Source organism: Centruroides vittatus, unplaced genomic scaffold (genome assembly GCF_030686945.1).
Source record: "Centruroides vittatus isolate TY-2023 unplaced genomic scaffold, ASM3068694v2 scaffold_464, whole genome shotgun sequence".
Classification (NCBI taxonomy): Eukaryota; Metazoa; Arthropoda; class Arachnida; order Scorpiones; family Buthidae; genus Centruroides; species Centruroides vittatus.
The window spans coordinates 1,793,846-1,813,126 of NW_027122710.1; the positions used below are offsets into that span (position 1 = coordinate 1,793,846).

The 19,281-nt window shown below is 30.8% G+C and overlaps 1 protein-coding gene across 1 annotated transcript in view; it reads right to left on the reverse strand.

Moving 5' to 3' along the window:
* The window catches only part of LOC136989320 (ataxin-7-like), a 155,884-nt gene extending 140,326 nt beyond the window's left edge, over positions 1-15,558 (reverse strand). The window contains exons 1-2 of the mRNA XM_067287444.1: positions 15,373-15,558; positions 15,053-15,121 (exon numbers count right to left, since the gene is read on the reverse strand). Of these exons, the coding sequence (XP_067143545.1) occupies positions 15,053-15,121; positions 15,373-15,460 (157 nt within the window). The 5' untranslated portion in view covers positions 15,461-15,558. The remainder of the gene's footprint in view (positions 1-15,052; positions 15,122-15,372) is intronic.
* Positions 15,559-19,281: the final 3,723 nt, after the last annotated feature.

The window sequence follows — 19,281 nt, forward strand, 5'->3', positions numbered from 1 at the left end:
GCCAGACCACACGCTGCAAAAATAACTGTACAGAAACTTGAAAGCTACAACTGGGAAATTTTACCTCATCCACAATATTCACCAGATATTGCTCTCAGTGATTATCATCTTTTTTGCAGTTTGCAGAATTTTTTAAAAGGGAAAACTTTTGAGGATGAGAACAATGTAAAAAAGGCTATTTCTGAATATTTTGATTCAAAACCGAAATCGTTTTACGAAGACGGGATTAAAAAGCTACCATCAAGATGGCAAGAAATTGTACAAAATAATGGTGAATACATTATAGATTGAAATAAAATTTAATTAAAATTTTTTGCTGCTTTTTTTGTAGATAAAAATACAATGAACTTATGGACTGACCTGATACACTGATTACAACAAGCAAAATTTTATGAGTTTTGGTTACAGTCATTTATATTTATATTATTATTAGTATATTTACTATTTATCTTTAGATAAATAGTAAATAAGTAAATTTATCTAAAGATAAATAGTAAATATACTAATGAGTAAATAATTCACAATACATAAAATCTAAAATATAAGCTTGATACTCACTCAAAAATCTTTTAACGCAGTGTACATAACTTTATTGTAATGTTTTTGATCATTTTAAATTATCTTCTTCAGGAAAAACATTAGAGCCAATAATAACACACACCTAACTGATTTTTAAATGTTCTAAAAATATTTTACTGGAAATAAAAAGGTTTTGAAAGAGCTAGTTCTAAAAAACACAGTTAGGCATTTGTTCTTATTGGAATGTTTTGTATTAATTTTAGTAAACATATCCAGTTTTTGGATTTTTATTTTAATCTTGATATTCAAACCCATGCAAGTAGTCCTAAAAGCTTAAACATTTCAGCAGCCTGAAAAGTATCAGTCACGTATGAATGGTGTGCGACAGAAACTGTGGCCTGGTGCAATTTGACTTTTCTAAGTTGTATGCAATACCAACAATCAACTGACACCAAATGGACAACTTATAAGTCTCATATGCAATACCATATGTATAAATTTAAAGTCATTACAAATTTCTCACTGCACAGTAATTTTCCAGACATCTTATATGACATGACAGAAAAGACAAGGAAAAACATTATTGCAGTTCTCAGCCAGAAAAATCTTGGAGCCTGTCAATCTAAGTCAGGGGTCGCCAAAGTAATCGATATAACATTATTGGGGGGGTCAATTATCAAGCTTAAGCTAAAAATAAGAGGGAGCTAAGGATCAAGCTTATCCATGTCACTGATTGTCAGTTACAAAAATTGTTATTAACAAATATACAATAAATAAAAAAATGCAAAATTAAAAGAAATGTATTAAAATAGTAAGAGTTTTGTTTTGCTAGTAACACAAACTTTTTGGTGGGGTCGACGTGAGGTTTCAAAAACTCAACGGTCGAAAAAGTTTGGTAACCCTTGATCTAAATGATCTTCAACCAGACATATATCATAAAGGCTACTTCATTATGTCACTGTTTTCAAGTATGTTTTTTAATTTATAATTATTGTCTTGTATGTTATTGTATTGTCTGTATGTTTTGTCTTATTTTATTTATAATTATTATTCATGTAAAATAATTATTAAATAAGCATATTTTTTTTAATTAAAATTGAAGTATTATTAATTCTTAGTAGCCAATTTCAAACTAAAGAAACTAGTCTCATTTAAATAGGTTACAATTTTTCCTCAATTTATAAATGATTCACTTAATGAACAGTGGGCTGGGAATCTAGCCATTTCATAAAACAAGGCCCTTATGGTAGCGTCTTGTTTTATGAAATAAAAACAGTTTATATTTTACATGATTTTAAAAAATGCTGTAAATATAATTCCACAAAAAGAGAAATTCTGTATTGAATAAGAAGATACAAGCATGTCCTAATAACTATAAAACATTAGTTTTAATGCCACAAGACAGAGTATGTTACTTTTTAACATTACATTAGATGTCAAAATGTTTTTAACCTTTCAACAGTGGGAGAGTCAGGTATGGTTCTATCCCTTAGTAGTGGAGAATATACCAGAAAAATTTTTAAAGTATTTTTTCACGCAATTTTTCTCATTTCCATTTTAGAAAAAGTATTTGTAAACAGTTATGTCTAGTAAAGAAAAGTCTTTTTATTGTTACATAATTCATTTTTTTATGTGAATTTCTTTTTTGCGGTAGTTTTTGGCTAGATTTTGGTGATACCCCCAAAAGAATTTAACGTATATATACGTCCCTCACCACTGCCACATGATCGCCCTCGACGTATATATACGTCCCTCACTGCTGAGTGGTTAACATTCACAGAAAACACTCCAATTCCATGGTTAAATGGTTTACTTCACTTACTCACTCCATAGGCTTGTCCCACTGTTCCTAATATATATTATTCATAATAAAAATTTTAAGACAATTCAACCTCCTACAAAGGGCCAACCAGCGCCGGATTAAGCCTCTAGCAGGCCCTAAACAAAATTTAAATTGGGGCCCCATTTAAATAAGTTGCTTCTAAACAAATCTTATATAATGTCACATTAGCGTAGCTAGCATGGGTGACACCCGGTGCAGCTATCGTGGTGTCACTCCAAGTCACACCGTAGTGTCACCCTTTTTAACTCTTTTATAAAACACTATTGAATTGTAATATCTTCGCACTCGAGCAACCTGAACGCTATATCGAATATGTGATGTCGCGACGTATAAGTGTAAATTTAGAAAATAAATCATAACCATCCATACATCGGTACTACCACGAGACGTGGACCTAGGAATATATCTAGATGGCGCGAGAGATCCCGTGGCGTACTGTACATTACTTCTGACACACGGGTGGCTGTTATTTTTTTTTTTTTTTTTTTTAGGTAATGGCTAGTCGAGCAGAGCTTAGTAAGAAAAGAATTGTTAAATACAGCCTTTTCTGTCCTGTCGAATTTCTTAAATAATTTTTAACTCGTTTTCAAACAGAGAAATCTTCTGCACTAAAGCCGGGCCCCTCCAAATTACGGGCCCTAGACATTTGTCTACTTTGCCTATTCGATAATCCGGCCCTGGGGCCAACTCTCTTGCACTAACTACCTCTTGCAGGGTAAGAAGCTCAACCCAACCTACCTACCCACTTGCTTTACTCAACGTAACCCCCCATTCACTTTGCTCACTTCTTCAAAGATTTTGTGATAATTCATCAATTTCCAGTGCTAATATTTCTATTTATCATTATTATTATTTTTTGTATGTGTGTGACAGAAAAAATTTTTGTGACAATTTTAAGTTAAGTTGTCAAAAAAATAATAGTTTATAATAGTTATGTGATTTTTAAACTATCCTCATGTGATATATTTTGCAGATTAATGGCATGCACTTTTGCAGAATGATTAAGCATTATAATTGTCTGTCATTATTATTGACTATGCAATTTTGTTAGACTGTCAAAACATCTACTTTTCTGTGTTCAAAAAAGAACAAAGAAAAATAATGTTTGTGAACCCAGAAATATTCAGGATTATACATTTTTTAAATCATTAAAATTGTTTTATTGGAACACACACATAACTGTGTTTTATAAAATGTAACTAAATACAGTATTACTGCCAAGCATACAGCAAAACATGTTCAAGTCTCATTATCGTTTATTGAGCAGAACTCTGAATCCTGCTTCCAGCATAGATGGTTGCATGTATCAGATGTTAATAATGTTAATAGATTGATATTTGGGATTATTCTAAAGCTACAATATTTTTTAGCATTGCATTTAATTGACATTAAATATTTTTTGACATATTTAAAAATTTCATAATAATAGAAGAGTGGTCTATGTCAGAAGACAACAAAAGTGATGGACAATGTCCTCTAATAGTAAACATGCAATCTATTGGAGAAAGATAAAGCTTTGTGATCTGAAAAAATTGCAGTCTATGCAGCATTTTCATTCTTACCATGTGTTGAAATAAAATGCGAATGTGTTGAGTGTTGCTTGTATAATAATAAAGTAAGAAAAAGTCACTGGATTTATTCCATTAATAGTCATTGTGGAATAACAGTCATACCTTTCTTTCTCCTTGACTTCAAAAAAAATCTTGGTAAGTATGTTAGCACAAACAAAATATAACATGCAGAATAAAGATAAAACATAACATATAACACGTAAATTATGAGCCCTCACAAGGGACTAGTTTTCTTATGAGCCCTATACGGGACACTTATGAGCCCACCTAGGGACACCTTCTACTAACAAACGCAAACATACCTCATACATAACACTCTGGGGCCTTTTTATGCTCTCTATTGAGTGGTAAAGGGCCTTAAACCACAAATAAAAAAAGAAAAAACAGTCATACCTAATTGTCAAAGAATATTAGTAGTAGTTATTGCTAATAAACAGTACAGTTGCAAGCTGAAAAAAGTTATAGACAACATGCTATTTATGAGAATAAATATAATATATGTAAGATAAATATATGAGTGACTAATTGCCATTTAAAATGTTTTTGAACATAATGCAATAGTAAGCCATCATTCACAAACTACTGAATAATATGAACAGCTAAAAATACCATTGACTGCTTAAATTAGAAGTAACCAGAAATAATCATGGATTTTACAGTTAATATTTTACATTTACACTGTCTTTTTGTATTCAATGATAGGTATATTGCAAACAAAATGTTTCAATGTAAAATAATAAACAATAATGAAATACTCAAAGTTTTAAAAGCTAACTCAAGATATACAGTAGAGCGTCGATAACTGGAACCAATTGCAGACTGTGGTCGTTCCAAGTAGTGATTTTTTCCAATTTCCGATTATGTACGAAAAAATATATTAACCTGTCCGATGTTCAAATTTTTCTCCGTTGCGTATCGCTTCCTGTTGAATTTTTCTCCGTTGCGTGTCGCTTCGTGTTGAATTTTCGTCGATTTTAAGCCTAACGAAAATTTTTATAATAATAATCGAGGCTATCGTATCGTTAAAAATGATTTCTTTATTTTGTACAAACAAAATAAATATATTGAAGAATATAAAAAACATGAAAATTATACTTTAGAAGTAAATTTAGTATCAAAAACGTTCGATTCAGCACGACACAGTCCGACTGAAAATCGTTCCAGTTTCTGGCCATTTCAATTACCGACGTTCCAATTTTCAACGCTCTAGTGTATTGTATTTCATATAAGACCTTAATTACAAATAATCAACCTAAAAATCTCACAAAAAGAAAACTGACAGTGCATAATCTGATTGAAAATAAAAAGATGTAGCCTATTAGTAAAAAAGACCAGGGATATATGAAATACTGTTAGTCTTTAAACTTCTTTCTCTATCTTGAAGTATATATATGTTGTACTTAAGGAACATTGGAATCATGACTGAAAAATAAATCTACAAGAGTACAAAAACTGTCTTTACTGATCAAGCTTTAATGATGTAAAAATTAAATTGACAGACATCTTAGTAGATCTTAGTGACTCTACCAAGAGCCCTTTTCACTACAAACTGAAATTCTTCTATCTAAATTGCTTTATGTCTAATTACTAAAATTAGCCTTAAAATAGCATGATAAATAATTTAGCAGATCATAATAACTACCTCTTAATCTTTTACCGGTGTGTAATCCCTCTTCTTCCAAACCCGTAACACCAATAGGTGTATACAAACATTTTTGAACCACAAACGTCATTCTTCCTCACGTAATACGAATTTCATTGAACTGCCGTTTGAAGGATTCGAATGGCAGTTCCAATGAAATTCGTATTACCTGAGGAAGAATGACGTTTGTGGTTCAAAAACGTTTGTATACACCTATTGGTGTTACGGGTTTGGAAGAAGAGGGATTACACACCGGTAAAAGGTTAAGAGGTAGTTATTATTTTCTGGTGTTGAGATGGAGTTTAGTAGTAGTTTAATTCAGCAGATCATTTGGAAATACTATTGAATCAGGTTATTGTATATGTTATTACAATAAAGTATATTTTTAGTCAAATATAAAATAATGATTTATTATATAGACCCAGGATCTATATATAAAATCTGAAAATTATTACTAGGACATTGTACGACTTTGTCATATCATAATAGAATTGAAGTGGAGCCAGAAGGAAAGAAGCATCTGCTAGATGCAAAAGAGGCTATTCTTATACAGTACCTGACAGATGTGGACAGGTGAACTTTGCAGCCACAAGAGAGGCTATCCTCATACTTGCAGGCCATGGGAGAACAATCCTTGCACTGGCCAGGTACAGAGAGACAATTGCTTTGTTCTTGTGTTTTATGCATTTTTTGCACCTATTTACCATTAGACACACACAACACTGTTTTTATTTTTGACTCCTAGGTTTAAATTTTATTAGGTCCGCTCATCGCATCAGAAGCATGAACTTTGTCACTGTAATATCTTTCTATATTGAAAACAAAGTCGCTGACTCCTATTTTTACTTTCCTGGCTCTGTTATAGATAACAGAGGGAAAGTATGGCAATTTGTCAAAAAATGACCCCCTGAAGATTTTTACACTTTTGAACTTAGAGACCTTGAAACATCGAGAAATGCAAAAACAGTCAAAATTTTTTCTGTAAGTATAGATGTGTGTGCGTGTAAGGAGGGGCACAATTTTGTTCACTGTTTGAAACTTAACTCCTGTGCTTTCGAAAATCTCTGAAATTTTGCAGGAAGATTTGTGTATTAGAAAGATTCATATTATTAAATTTTGGTGGTTTAAGGTCGATGGGGTGGAGGAGATAAGTGATCATGTGTCATGTCTCGAGTAGAGTCAGACTTAATGATGATTTTACTCATTATTAGCATTTACAATTTTTTATAAAACCCATCTCTGCTCTCAAAATGAAGCTTTTTGCCATTTTATAATTAAAAAAAACTGTTTACATTTTTAATTATGAAATATAGTAACAGATAGTACCACCAGAATCTTAAATGTTGCTGGGAAAGTTAAGCAATTTGTTGCTGGATTTTTTACATTTAAATAAACCCAAATTACTTTTCTGGACTCCTCATCCCAATCAGGGCCGGATTTACCAATCCAGGGGCCCTGGGCACAAATTCAGTGGGGGTCCCCCCTTTAAGAGTAGGAAAATTTGATGATTTAGAAAATTTACACAAAATACTGTACTTTCAATTAGATTTGAACTAGGAAGTTGTAAATTTCATTTAAAAATAAGGTTATTGTAAACATACATATATTTTATTGTGTAAAACTAATTATTTTAATTTAACTGAAAAATACCTATGTGAAATTTTTTCCTGAAATTTTCCGATGTTTCATAGGTTTTTTCCCGGGTTTGGTTTTCTCTGCCTGTTGTCCTCCTGATTAGGCCACACTAGGCTGTCGCGGTAATAGAAAAAAATTATGTTTAAACATAATTTTTTTTTTAGTTTTGTGGGGGCCCTGGGCACAGGCCCCAAATGCCCTTATGTAAATACGGCCCTGATCCCAATTGATGGAAAATGGCATTTTTGTCAAATTCACTCCATTAAATTCTGAGAATAAACTGAATTCTATAAGCCCATACAAAATGTGCTAGAGACCGTGAAACATTGCACAAAAAAGTTGCGTGATTTGTGCAGTTTTGCTTTGTTGCACATGTTTGCCTTATATCTCAAAAATGAAGTCCTAGACCTCCATTCTTTATTGCATTTTTGGATTCCACAATGCAATTAATGAAAAATCACAAAGTTTAATCAAAATCTATCAAATGGATTTTGAAAACAAACACAATTCTGTAAGCCTCATAGAAGCTTCATTAATGCTCCATTTCAAATATACACATGAATGAATATGTTAAAATGATTTTCCTTACCCTATATTAATTCAAACATATGATCATCACATGTATACAAATCATTATTATATGCAATAAATATTTCCTATTATATCTGAAGGTGTTCAAATGATTATAATATATAATATTCAATGTATTACAGAATATTAAATTCGAGGATTGAATGTCATACCAATCTTTTGTTTAAGCGAGAAAATTCTCGCTTATTACAGAATATATCTGACTAAAAACACGGCTTTCTTTTAGCATTTTAAACTTTTAAATGAGATAATTTGTTAAATATGAATACAGTAGAACCTTGTGAAATAAATAGCACTGGAACAGTCTTTCAGCATTATCTATTATTTAATAAAGAAATGAAATTCTTATGCTAGCATTTTTGACATTTACAAAAATTTCTTCATCAGGCAAAAAACAAATGCTCAAATGCTACTATAAAATTTTAAATTTTAAAAATTAATTCATTCTAGATGAAACATACAATTACAAAATTTGAGGATCTTGAAGTGGTTTGACATTTCATAATTGTGTTCCATCTAGAATGAATTAATGTTAAAATTTAAAATTTTATGCTAACATATGAGCATGTGTTTTTCGTCTGATAAAGACATTTTTATGTCAAAAGTATTTGCATGAGCATTTCTTTTTATTATTAAACACAGATAATGCTGAAAAGACAGTGTCCTCAGTGCTATTTATTTCATGAACATTTCAGCATGATAAAAAAATTTTTTTAATAGAACCTAGAACCTTAATTATCCAAGGTAATTCAGATCAATGATATCTCAGATGACTGAAACCGCAGTTTAAAAAAGAAAAAACGAATGGATAAGCCATTTTGGATTAAAAATTAAAATTATAAAAGATTTATGCACTGTATCATTTTTAAGCCTTTTTTTACATTTTAAATAAATTTAGGCCTAACTGGAAGAAAAGAATTGGCCCAAAGCGAGACTTGAACCCACATGGCCGTCGATGGTCATAGCGTAAGCTTATACATACTGGAAGGGGAGATCAGACCGGAGGTCAGGGTACCGTAATTGGCAACGCCTCCTTTTACATTTCAGTGAATTTAAAATCACCTACAGTATAAACAACTCTCTAACCTTATTTTTTAATTAATCAAACCAGAAGAAATGCCAAATTATCAATAATACCTTTTAATAGCCTGATTATTTGGCAGATTGTCTGGATATGATTAAATCACCTATAATAAAAACATTTTTTATTTCATTTATTATACTGCTAACACACACAATATTTTTAACTCCTTAATGCAGACTTTTCTTAGAAGATATAACACAATGGTTTGCTTGAAGCAAGATGTGGAATAATGCATGCTTTGCTTAACAGAAATCATCCAAAAAATAGTGGTTATATTTTATCCACAGAAATCATTATTGGAACATAATTGTGTAGAGTTAACTACATGTATGAGGCCAAACAAGGAAGGAGTTAATGAAAAATAATTTTACCTTCTAATGCATCAATACACAAATGAAATTTAAGTAATCAGGTAGCCTCTGCTTAACATGGAATTTAACACACAATTAACTGCACAATCCCTTTATAGGGCTATAAGCGGAAGAAGTTTTAATTCACATAGCTTCACTAGCTGTTTTTATTTAATGTAGATACTGCATTTTGATTAATGCAATTTTGATATACATGGTAGGATTGAGAATTAATTAACTGCATTAATCAAGGAATATCTATATATATGAATTCAGCAATTATTATTATTATGTATATAAGTGAAATATGTGTCAATATGCACAATAAGTCTGCTTATGACAAGTTACAAAATTCATTCAAATTAAGTGCAAATACAAAAATAACTGTTCTTTTATACAATTATGATTTTTTTAAGATTATTTTTCATTTCATTTCTTGAGATTATCCATGTTTATTCAAGCTTATACATTATGCAACATTAAATCTGGCACTGCTTAAGTTATCTTAGGGCCCATGCACTGCTGCCAGTATAGTTTTTCCACATAGAGCAGTGAGCTTGAGCTGCTGTGAACCAGGCAGTGTCTCTGGCTATCCTGTGTAAATTCCAGCATATCCAACAGAACTCCAGCAACCTCAGCTATCAGCATTTACAGCAATAGCCATATCACTGTAATCACTTCACCAAACTAAGCATAGAACCTATGGCTACCTACTGTCAACAAAATCATCATGATTCACCTTAATCTGCCTCAAAACACCATTGACCATAATTGTATTAGAGGGTACAGTGGGATCCCAGAAAATGAAACAGCAAACCTCCTAGCAAAAAATACAACCTATGACATAACTAGCATTACCTACACAAAGATTTTCCTCAGCTGAATCTCATGCCAACTTCAGAATATAACTTGGAACAGCTGGCAGTGTAAATGAGATAGCAGCACAACTGGACACACAACTTACCAGTTTCTATCAAATGTAAAAGAGAGGCACACCAACAAATATCTGTGATCATCCTTCCCTTTACCGCATCTTCTGATGTATCATGGTGATCTTTGTTTATACCTCCTCTGCTTCTCCATAAAGGCAATGGGCTATGTCCCTGCACACTTGGAAGAGTGAAGACCCCAATACATCTATCTCTGTCCTTGACACAAAGAAAGATCAAAAGGAACAATCTCATCAAGACCATGAGCAAGGATGGCTACCACTGGCCCTGCAACCCCAGTGTTTTTATTAGCAATGAGAACATCTACAATGCCTTCAAGAGTTTTGCCAACAGTGTGATCATCACCATCATCAAAGTGTATATGTTGACTCTTCAGTTACCATCCCACTGTAATAACCCCAAAGTGGAATTTCTCTATATGCAAATTATGTGAATTTTACAGTAATGTTGTTTAAGGTATTATGTTGATTTATGAATTATGTAGCTTAATGTATTAAGCTGTTTCATGCACTTTGTTGCACTCTTCTTTTGTAACTATGTAAGTAATTATTTTCATACTTTTGTAACTCTGCTTATATATTTTTAATAAAAAATTCCTGATGTGGCTCATGAATCCCATCCTCCTCTTTCTCAAACTATCAATTTCACTTCTTCATCCTATTAATCCTACTCCTGTACTTTCTTTTCTCAAGACTACACCTTCAAGTACATCCCCCCTCAACTGCCAGTATTGTCATCCTGAGTGATCTCAGGGCCCATGCATTTTTGCCAGTATCATCCAACCAAGTTATCTTGGGTCTGCAAATTAAGAGGTTAAAAATATTTATTATTGTAGTTACATTTTAATACAAATGATTTGTCTCACATTGAAGTTAAATGATAAACAGTAACAGAAACAAATCATTTTGTTGATTGTCTTCTTCATTTGATGGAAAATCTGTTTGCAGCATATTCATAGGAACTTTGCTATGTGGAGGCTTCTGTCCTATGTAAAAAACATAAGGCAAAGCTTATTCTGGATTTGCTACTAAAAAATCATTTTGAAATACATATCATTGTTTTAAATTTTCCTTTATGAATTACAGTATATGAAAAGTAGTGTATTATCTGGAAAGAATGGAAAGACAATCTTTTCTGCATTGAGTAACCCATAAACACAGAAGTTCTAGTAAAAGAGGGAGATCCAAGAGAAGAAGAAGCAGGAGAAACAAGGGAAGAGATGAAACATAGTATATTCAATTACAGTTTGCCTTAGATAATGCTGAACCTCGATTAATCAGTGCTTGGTTCTACTGTATTGAGATGTCATATGTAAATTAGTACTTAAAATTTTCATTAAAAGGAAATAATTTTAAACTAAAATATTGTTAATGTTATTAAATCAATGTCTGATTAAAGACTGAATATTAAGATGTTACTTTACGAATTCTTTTTATTGAATGACAAAACTACTAGACTTGGCTATATTTAGGCTAACACAAAAATGAATAATTCTAAGAAAATTATTATTAAGATAGATGGCATCTCTACCTATTTATAATTTTGAATAGTATCAGATTTATTGATTAATAATTCAGAAATGTCTAGAAAAAGAGTTGACTCAGAATTGTGGCTCAAACTCATTTCAGAGTTGAATGAAATGTCAAAGGTCACACCTTCAAACATTAAAAGAAAAACTTTCAGATAAAATTGAAAAATTATGGAAAAAAAAAAAGGTCTTTAAAAATTAGGGAAAAATAAAAATTTGAAACACCTAAAAAATATTTCTTAAAAACTAATGTTTAATAATGTATAATAATATAATAAAAAATTTGAATAAATTAAAATAATTTTTTACTTAATAAATTTAAAATATTCTGTACAATGTATCTTTTAGGTTAAAATGCATGTGCCTTGAAAGTTCCTACTTGCATAGTACAAAACATAAGGTGATAATTAGGTCTATGTTAAATTATTCTTAGAATCATTCATTTCCATATTAACCTAAATATAGCAAGTAAAAATTTGGAAGTTTCATTCTATATTTAGTATTAATTGAACTGTTAATAATAATAATACAAATTGATGTGTAATACTATTTAAAAAAAAACTAATGTGTCATTCTCTAGATGTCAAAATCGACTTCACTCAACAGTTAATTTTTGTTTTTAAAATAATGATGTATGTATGTTAAAGATTTCATTCTTCACAATAATAAAAATGGATAAACATGGATATGATATATATATATATATATATATATATATATATATATTATATATGAGCATTAAAAAAATTGCTACTGATTAAATACAAGTTTTCTACTTTTTCTTCTGGTGTTAAAATAAGTGATATAAAAACATTTGTTAAACACACAATACAAGATATGACAAAAAAATTTCTATAATTATTAGTATGAGATATACAATATAAAATAGAATTTGTAGCTTATGTTTATTTTTCTTACATATATTAATAAATTATTTTGTTTGAATATAGCAACACAATACATCAGCAATCTGCTGAGGGGATCCCTCCCAAGAAAACCTTCTATGGGAAACTGCCTTTATTTATGTATTATAAATGTGAAGTAAACCCAGAAAACTCCAGTCCTTTAGTGAGGCACAAACCCATAACCAACTACCAGTGTTCACTAGCTTTATCCATTTGGCCACATATATTAACAGCTTATTGATCTTTCAATGATTTTACTAAATAACCTATTTTTAATATATAATATTAATATAAAATCAAAAAAGGTAACTAAACATCAGAACAGATAATTAAAATTATGTATATTTCATACTTGAAGAAACAAATCTAAAAAAAAAAAAAAAAAAATTGTTTGGGAAGTTTACAAAAAAACTTTTTCTTGTCTACATTAAATATGTAAAAAAACCAAATCAACAAATATAACAAAACATTTAAATTATTTTAAAATTGTCTAAAAACATTTCTAAATGTTGTTTTCTAGAGTAGCAGAATGCACATACATATTTACATGTTAAATGACTATAAACATCTGAATTTATAGATCTGAATTTATACATCTGAATATATATATATATATAAAGAATAAATGTAAAAAAAATATTTAAATAAAAATGTAATATTTTGAAATGTTTTTATATATTTTATTATTGAAAAATAAAAATTGATTGAATGGAAGTTTTAAATATTACCTTAAATTACATTATGATACATAATTAAATTACTGAAGTATTGATTCTGAATATAATCTACAGAAACTTCATAATTTTGCAAAGGAACATTTATAAAACAAAATAAACATTGCTTTTTAAATAAATTTGTGTATTAAAATGATTTTTATATTAAATATTTAATCAAAAGGCAGAAGAAGTTACTGAACAATTGATTATACTTCTAATCATTAAAAAAAAAAAAAATTAAACTTATATGCTAAAGTGAAAGTAATTTGCATCTAGTCTTAGAATTGTGTAGTAGAATAATTATTTCTTATACAACATATTTTTACTATAAGCAGAAATAACTACTAAGTATTTTTCTATACGAGAAAAGTTTTTAATAAAACCTGAATTCTTTCAGATAAACAAATCAGTATGAATAAAACTCATCTATGTCTATATATGATTTTGAAGATTTTTTTAACCTAATTATTATTAAAGAAAGTCTTATTTTAAAAAATCTTTAGTCCTACAAAAAGAAGGAACATTATTGTTATTTTTATACAAAAAATATACACAATAAAAATACTAATAAAATTGACAGGGAAACAATATTTGGAATCATCAGAAAAACATGAAGCATTATATACAGATATAATTTTACATTTAAAGATCAACTTATAATAATTCAATTTTATTATTCAGTTGCTTAGAAGGTAAAAAATTATATGCCATTTAATTGACAAAGTTTTGTTAAAAATTAAAATAACTTCTATAGTATTATTGAAATGTATAAAACATATAAAATGCATTGTTTGAGATTGCTACAGAAAAAAAATGTTTAAACTGATTTCTGTAGTTTATAAAAAACTAAAATTCAGTTTAGTTAAAATGAAATTTAAAATGATTATTATACAGAAACAAATGTTAATATATAAATAATTACATAATTTTTAAAAATTATGTTTTCAATAGGATTATTATTATTATTATTATTATCATCATCATCCTTTAGTATGATTAAGATTTTGTTGTTTTAAAATCAATATTTCTTTATTTATTAATATTTTATGATCCATAATACATTTTAAGAAATTCACTAATTTTTTTTCATTTTAATTTTATAACATGCCTTATTAACAGACAATTTCAGATGCTAACCTCAAATTGTATAACTTAAAAAAAATAATAATGATTTCTTAATTTTTGTTTCCAATTTTATAATTACAAAATAATTTAATTTTTGACACATTAAAATATGTAATTTTAAAGCCATGAATGCCACCGTTTGTACTTTAAACAATATCCGATATCTTATTTATTCGTCAACATTGAAAATAAATTTAATAGCATTAAATCAATCCATTCGTCGACAACAGCAACAACAGCGCTTAAATAATTACAATACGATAAGTCTCGTAATTGTAATAAACGAGCTCGATAACATTACGTAACGAATTTGACTTACTTATTTGATGCTAAACATTGTTATCGTTATACTGTAAAAAGTGTAAGTATATATTGTTATATGATAGATTTGTAATACTAATGTTTACACAGAAGATATTTTGCATTCATTTACATAAACAATACTTTTAGCTTTGCTTTTTTCAAGTATTTACTCAAAAAATGTATAAACATAAAACTTATTTGTGTGACTTCTTTTTTCTTTTTTAAATATGAATGTAAACAAGTAGGATCATTAACTTATTTAAACTTGTGATTATTTAATGTAAACATACCTTCTTGTCTTAACTTCATAGCATCGCTTTCCCGTTTCTTCTTTTCCTCTTCTGTCTCGTCGTCCTCATCTGTAAAGATCAAAACAAACGGAACTGAGTCTTGGCCGGAAACGAAACTCGTCACAATTCCTCTCGGTTATCATCAAACTCTCTCCAAACTTCTCAAAATATCCATAATTCGTCATAATTTCATAGCATTTAAATGAAATATACAAATCAAACAGGTTCAGTGGCGTAAAGGCAACTGAACATGCCGAAACGTTTCGAGTTACCGATAATTCATCCATTTATCAATTAATTCGGAAATTAAGTGTACTTACTTTCAAGTGTTTGACAATCGATAGATTCTGCCCAAACCGTCCATAGTTGTCCATCACTTTTCGTTGAACTCTCCTCCGTTGACGCCATTTTGAAATCCTTCTCCGATCCTTTTTTTCGTACCCGTGACGTCACATGTATCTACACAAATACTCCTTGTGGCCGTCGTTACTATATTCTTCCGCTTTACTATTATAATAATTTATTTTTACATTAAAATATATTATTATATTTAAAATATTTAAAAAAATTAAATAAATAGTATTTATAAATTTAAATAGAATTGAATTAAATTAAGTTCATTAAACTCCGTGTCATGTTCATTAATATTTAGTAATACGTATTTTACATTACTTTAACGCTGAATTTAGTTTTGTTAAAATAATATGCATACTTTTCTTGCTTTGATAGAAATACATAAAAATAATTAATTTTTAGCATTTTTTTCTCAGTTTCTTATTAACTAAAACTTGCACAAAGTTTGTTTATCGAAAAAAATCCGAAGACGGAATTTTGAAATTTGCATTAAAAACTTACCTTTTTAATACAAACCAAAATATTTTTTAGTTTTACTCTTAAATAAGCTTAATAGGCTCGCAATTTTAATGTCGAAATAGAATTCTACTAATTTCCGTGAAGTTTTCCAATTACCTCCTTCCAACATTCATTCATCCCTTTTAAAGTGGAAATGATGTGCTCTGATGAAAATTTCATATTCACAATTTTTTTAAATTTAAATTAATAAATTTTAAAATTAAAATTATTAAATAGCTACATTTGATTGATAAATTTATTTAAAATATTAAAAGTGTACTGAATATTTTATTATTTTTTTTCCGACATCCGGACAGCCAAGCAGTTAAAGCGGCATTCTACTGCTCTTGGCGATCCGGTATCGAATTCGGACGGGTCCGAAAAATCCTGGAATTTTCCAGGATGGGCCGTCCGAATTTCTCTGGACTACCACATCTACAAACTATCGACTGAAAAAACACATTAGAGACTAAAGTTGCAGATTGGTCCTTTATAGGAACAGTCTTAGTGAAGCGAGTAAACATTTCGATGATGGTAAGGATGTATCTATTCCCCCTGAGGTGGGATTTAAAAGACCGATTACGTCTATAGACACTTTTTGGAACGGATAATCCGCTACCTAGGTTTCTTGAAAGGAAGTTCTACCTTGATGCAGGTTATATTGTTGGCAGATCTTGCAAAATTTCACAAATCTTTCTACATGTTTCTGCATTTTATCGAAATAATAGTAACGGCTTATTACGTCGCATGTCTTATCATAATGGCTGGCTAACGGAGATTCGTGAAATGCTCTTATCACGTCGTCAAGTGCAATTTTTCCTACCCAAATACGTTTTCATTTACGTATGCCAAACCGTTCCGATTTTACATGGATTAAATATGTTAAAGGTGATGAAGGGCGTTTCTTTTCTTAAATTCTTTTTTTCGTAACATTTTATCAGCTTCTGCTTAACAGTTTCAAACGTGTAAGAATCTTGATCAGATAAGCAAAAAATAGTCGACAGCGGCCCCCTTTTATCCTAGCCTGAAACACCGCCAATTTCACGTCGTCGTTCCACTCATGCCAGATGAGAGATATTATCGTTAGTTTTAAAAAATTGGCGGACGTTGATCTAGATTGCTAGAAAAGTGGGAATCATCCCCATGAAACCCGTAAGAACCGGAGGGACACCATCACATTCATCTCCTGGGAATGAAGTGACTTGACTTCGGCAAGGTCGTTCATAATGAGAGTTACAAATAAAAACTATGGACAAAAATAATTTAATACACAAGACCACAAAGAAACAAGAATTGCACCACCGGATGAATTACCGAGAGCTACGTACAAAACTTAGGACTGTGCACACTTACAAACAATATCCTGTCGCGGACGCCATTGTAACCGAGAGAAAAAAATGGCTGCGTTCAGCAGACTCAACAGTTTCGGAGCGGTTGGGTATTTTTCTGCTGAACGCCCTTTACAGTAGCGCTGTTTCGGAACATGTTTGGTGTTTTGACGTCACATTTGGTAGCGTCTTTCATTTACGCTACCTTTTTCTAGCTGTAATTGATCAAAGATGGCTACGTCCATACAAGATGGTTGGTTGAAATTTTTGGCGCAAGAGCCGTACAGGCTATGCTGTGCCATGTCAGATGACAAAATTACGACTTAAAATATATACATAATATAAAATATTAATAACAATAAACAATGACAAGCATATAAAACAGTACAAATAAACAAAACAACAGAGCATATAAAAGTAAAAAATAAATAAATAAATAATCAAATCTGTTTATAAATATTAGTGACTTTTAGAAAATCTAGTAACTTATCGAGATTTGGCCTCTGGCCTAGAATCTTAATCAGATTTCCGTTTCCAAAATACTGTCTAAGCCTCCTCTCGAAGGCAGAGCAATTGCACAGTATGTGTCCTACACTTAGAGAACAGTCGCAATACTGGCATACTGGCTGGTCATTACTCTTCAAAAGATATTGATGAGTCAGCCGAGTATGTCAAATCCTCAGACAGATATGAAAGCCTTTCATAAACCTCATGTGTCCAATTTTCTACCAAAGGTTTGATCTCGTGTAGTTTATTGTAGACTTGTGCATTCCACATGTTTTGCCATCTCTCTGCTGGTCGTTTTTTAACGTTTTTTAACGACTAGCTTCAAGTCACCTCCTTCAATAAACATTCCATGCTTTGAAAGACTTGTTGACTTTGCAGCTGTGTCAGCTTGTTCATTCCCTCTTATACCTATATGGCCTGGGATCCAACAAAATTTTTAGAGAAAAATTACTCGTAAAAAGATGACAAATTAGTTTCCGAAATTTTAATCACTATGGAGTGAGAACTAGGTTCATACGAGATCAAAACCTGAAGTGCAATAAGCCAGTGTAAATCACGCAGCAACGATGACCTTTACTGATTACGTACTTTAAGGCTAGGTAAATAGACTGCAGCTCTGCAGTAAAGATGGAAGAATTCGGTGCTCTTTGTTCTACCATGAGTTCATCCTGGCAAACAAAGGCTGAGCCAACGTAGTTATCCGATTTAGATCTATCAGTGTGTATAGGAATTAAATTCCTGTCACGGTGTTGAATTTCTGCAAAGTGCTGTCTATAGACGTAATCTAGGATGGACTCCTAAGGGAAGTGCTTTAAGCTAAGGTCGCCATTTATCACAAAAATTGACCAAGGTGACATACTATCAACCTCGGGCTGTAAAATGTTGCTTGTGTCCAGGTCAATCGTACTGCTTACATTCTGCATTCTTACGTCGATTGTAAGGACACTACTTGGGCGAGCTGCAAATAACCTTTTCAGCTGAGTATCTGATACTGTACAATCAACTGAGGGTTTAGTCTGAGATTTCTGTTTAATGTAATAAAAGAGAGACAACTGTTCTTTCCTGAAGGATAGTGGAGGCTCATAAGCATCCATATACAAACTTTGAACAGAAGTTCGAAAAGCACCAATGCACAAACGCAATGCTTGATGGTGGATTGGATCCAGAATCCGAAGAGTAGATTCTCGCGTAGAGCCATACACAATGCATCCATAATGTAGCTTTGACCGGAAAAGGACACTATAAATTCTGAGCATAGAACATTTGTCTGCTCTCCAGAATGAGCAGCATAGTACCTTTAAAAATTTAAACAGTTCATCTATTTCAGATTGCAGCCATACTTCCATGCTATTTGCGAACGTATCTAGAAATGTGATGCTTACAGCAATGTTGCTGCTCAAAGGCACATTTTCTTGAAGCAATTGAATTAAGATTAATTAAGTAAACGTAATGCCATTTCGTAGTGATAATTCTGTTCGTCTCAAGGTTTTATTTACCTTGCCTAGATCGATGAAGATAGAATGTATATTCGAAAAAGATAAA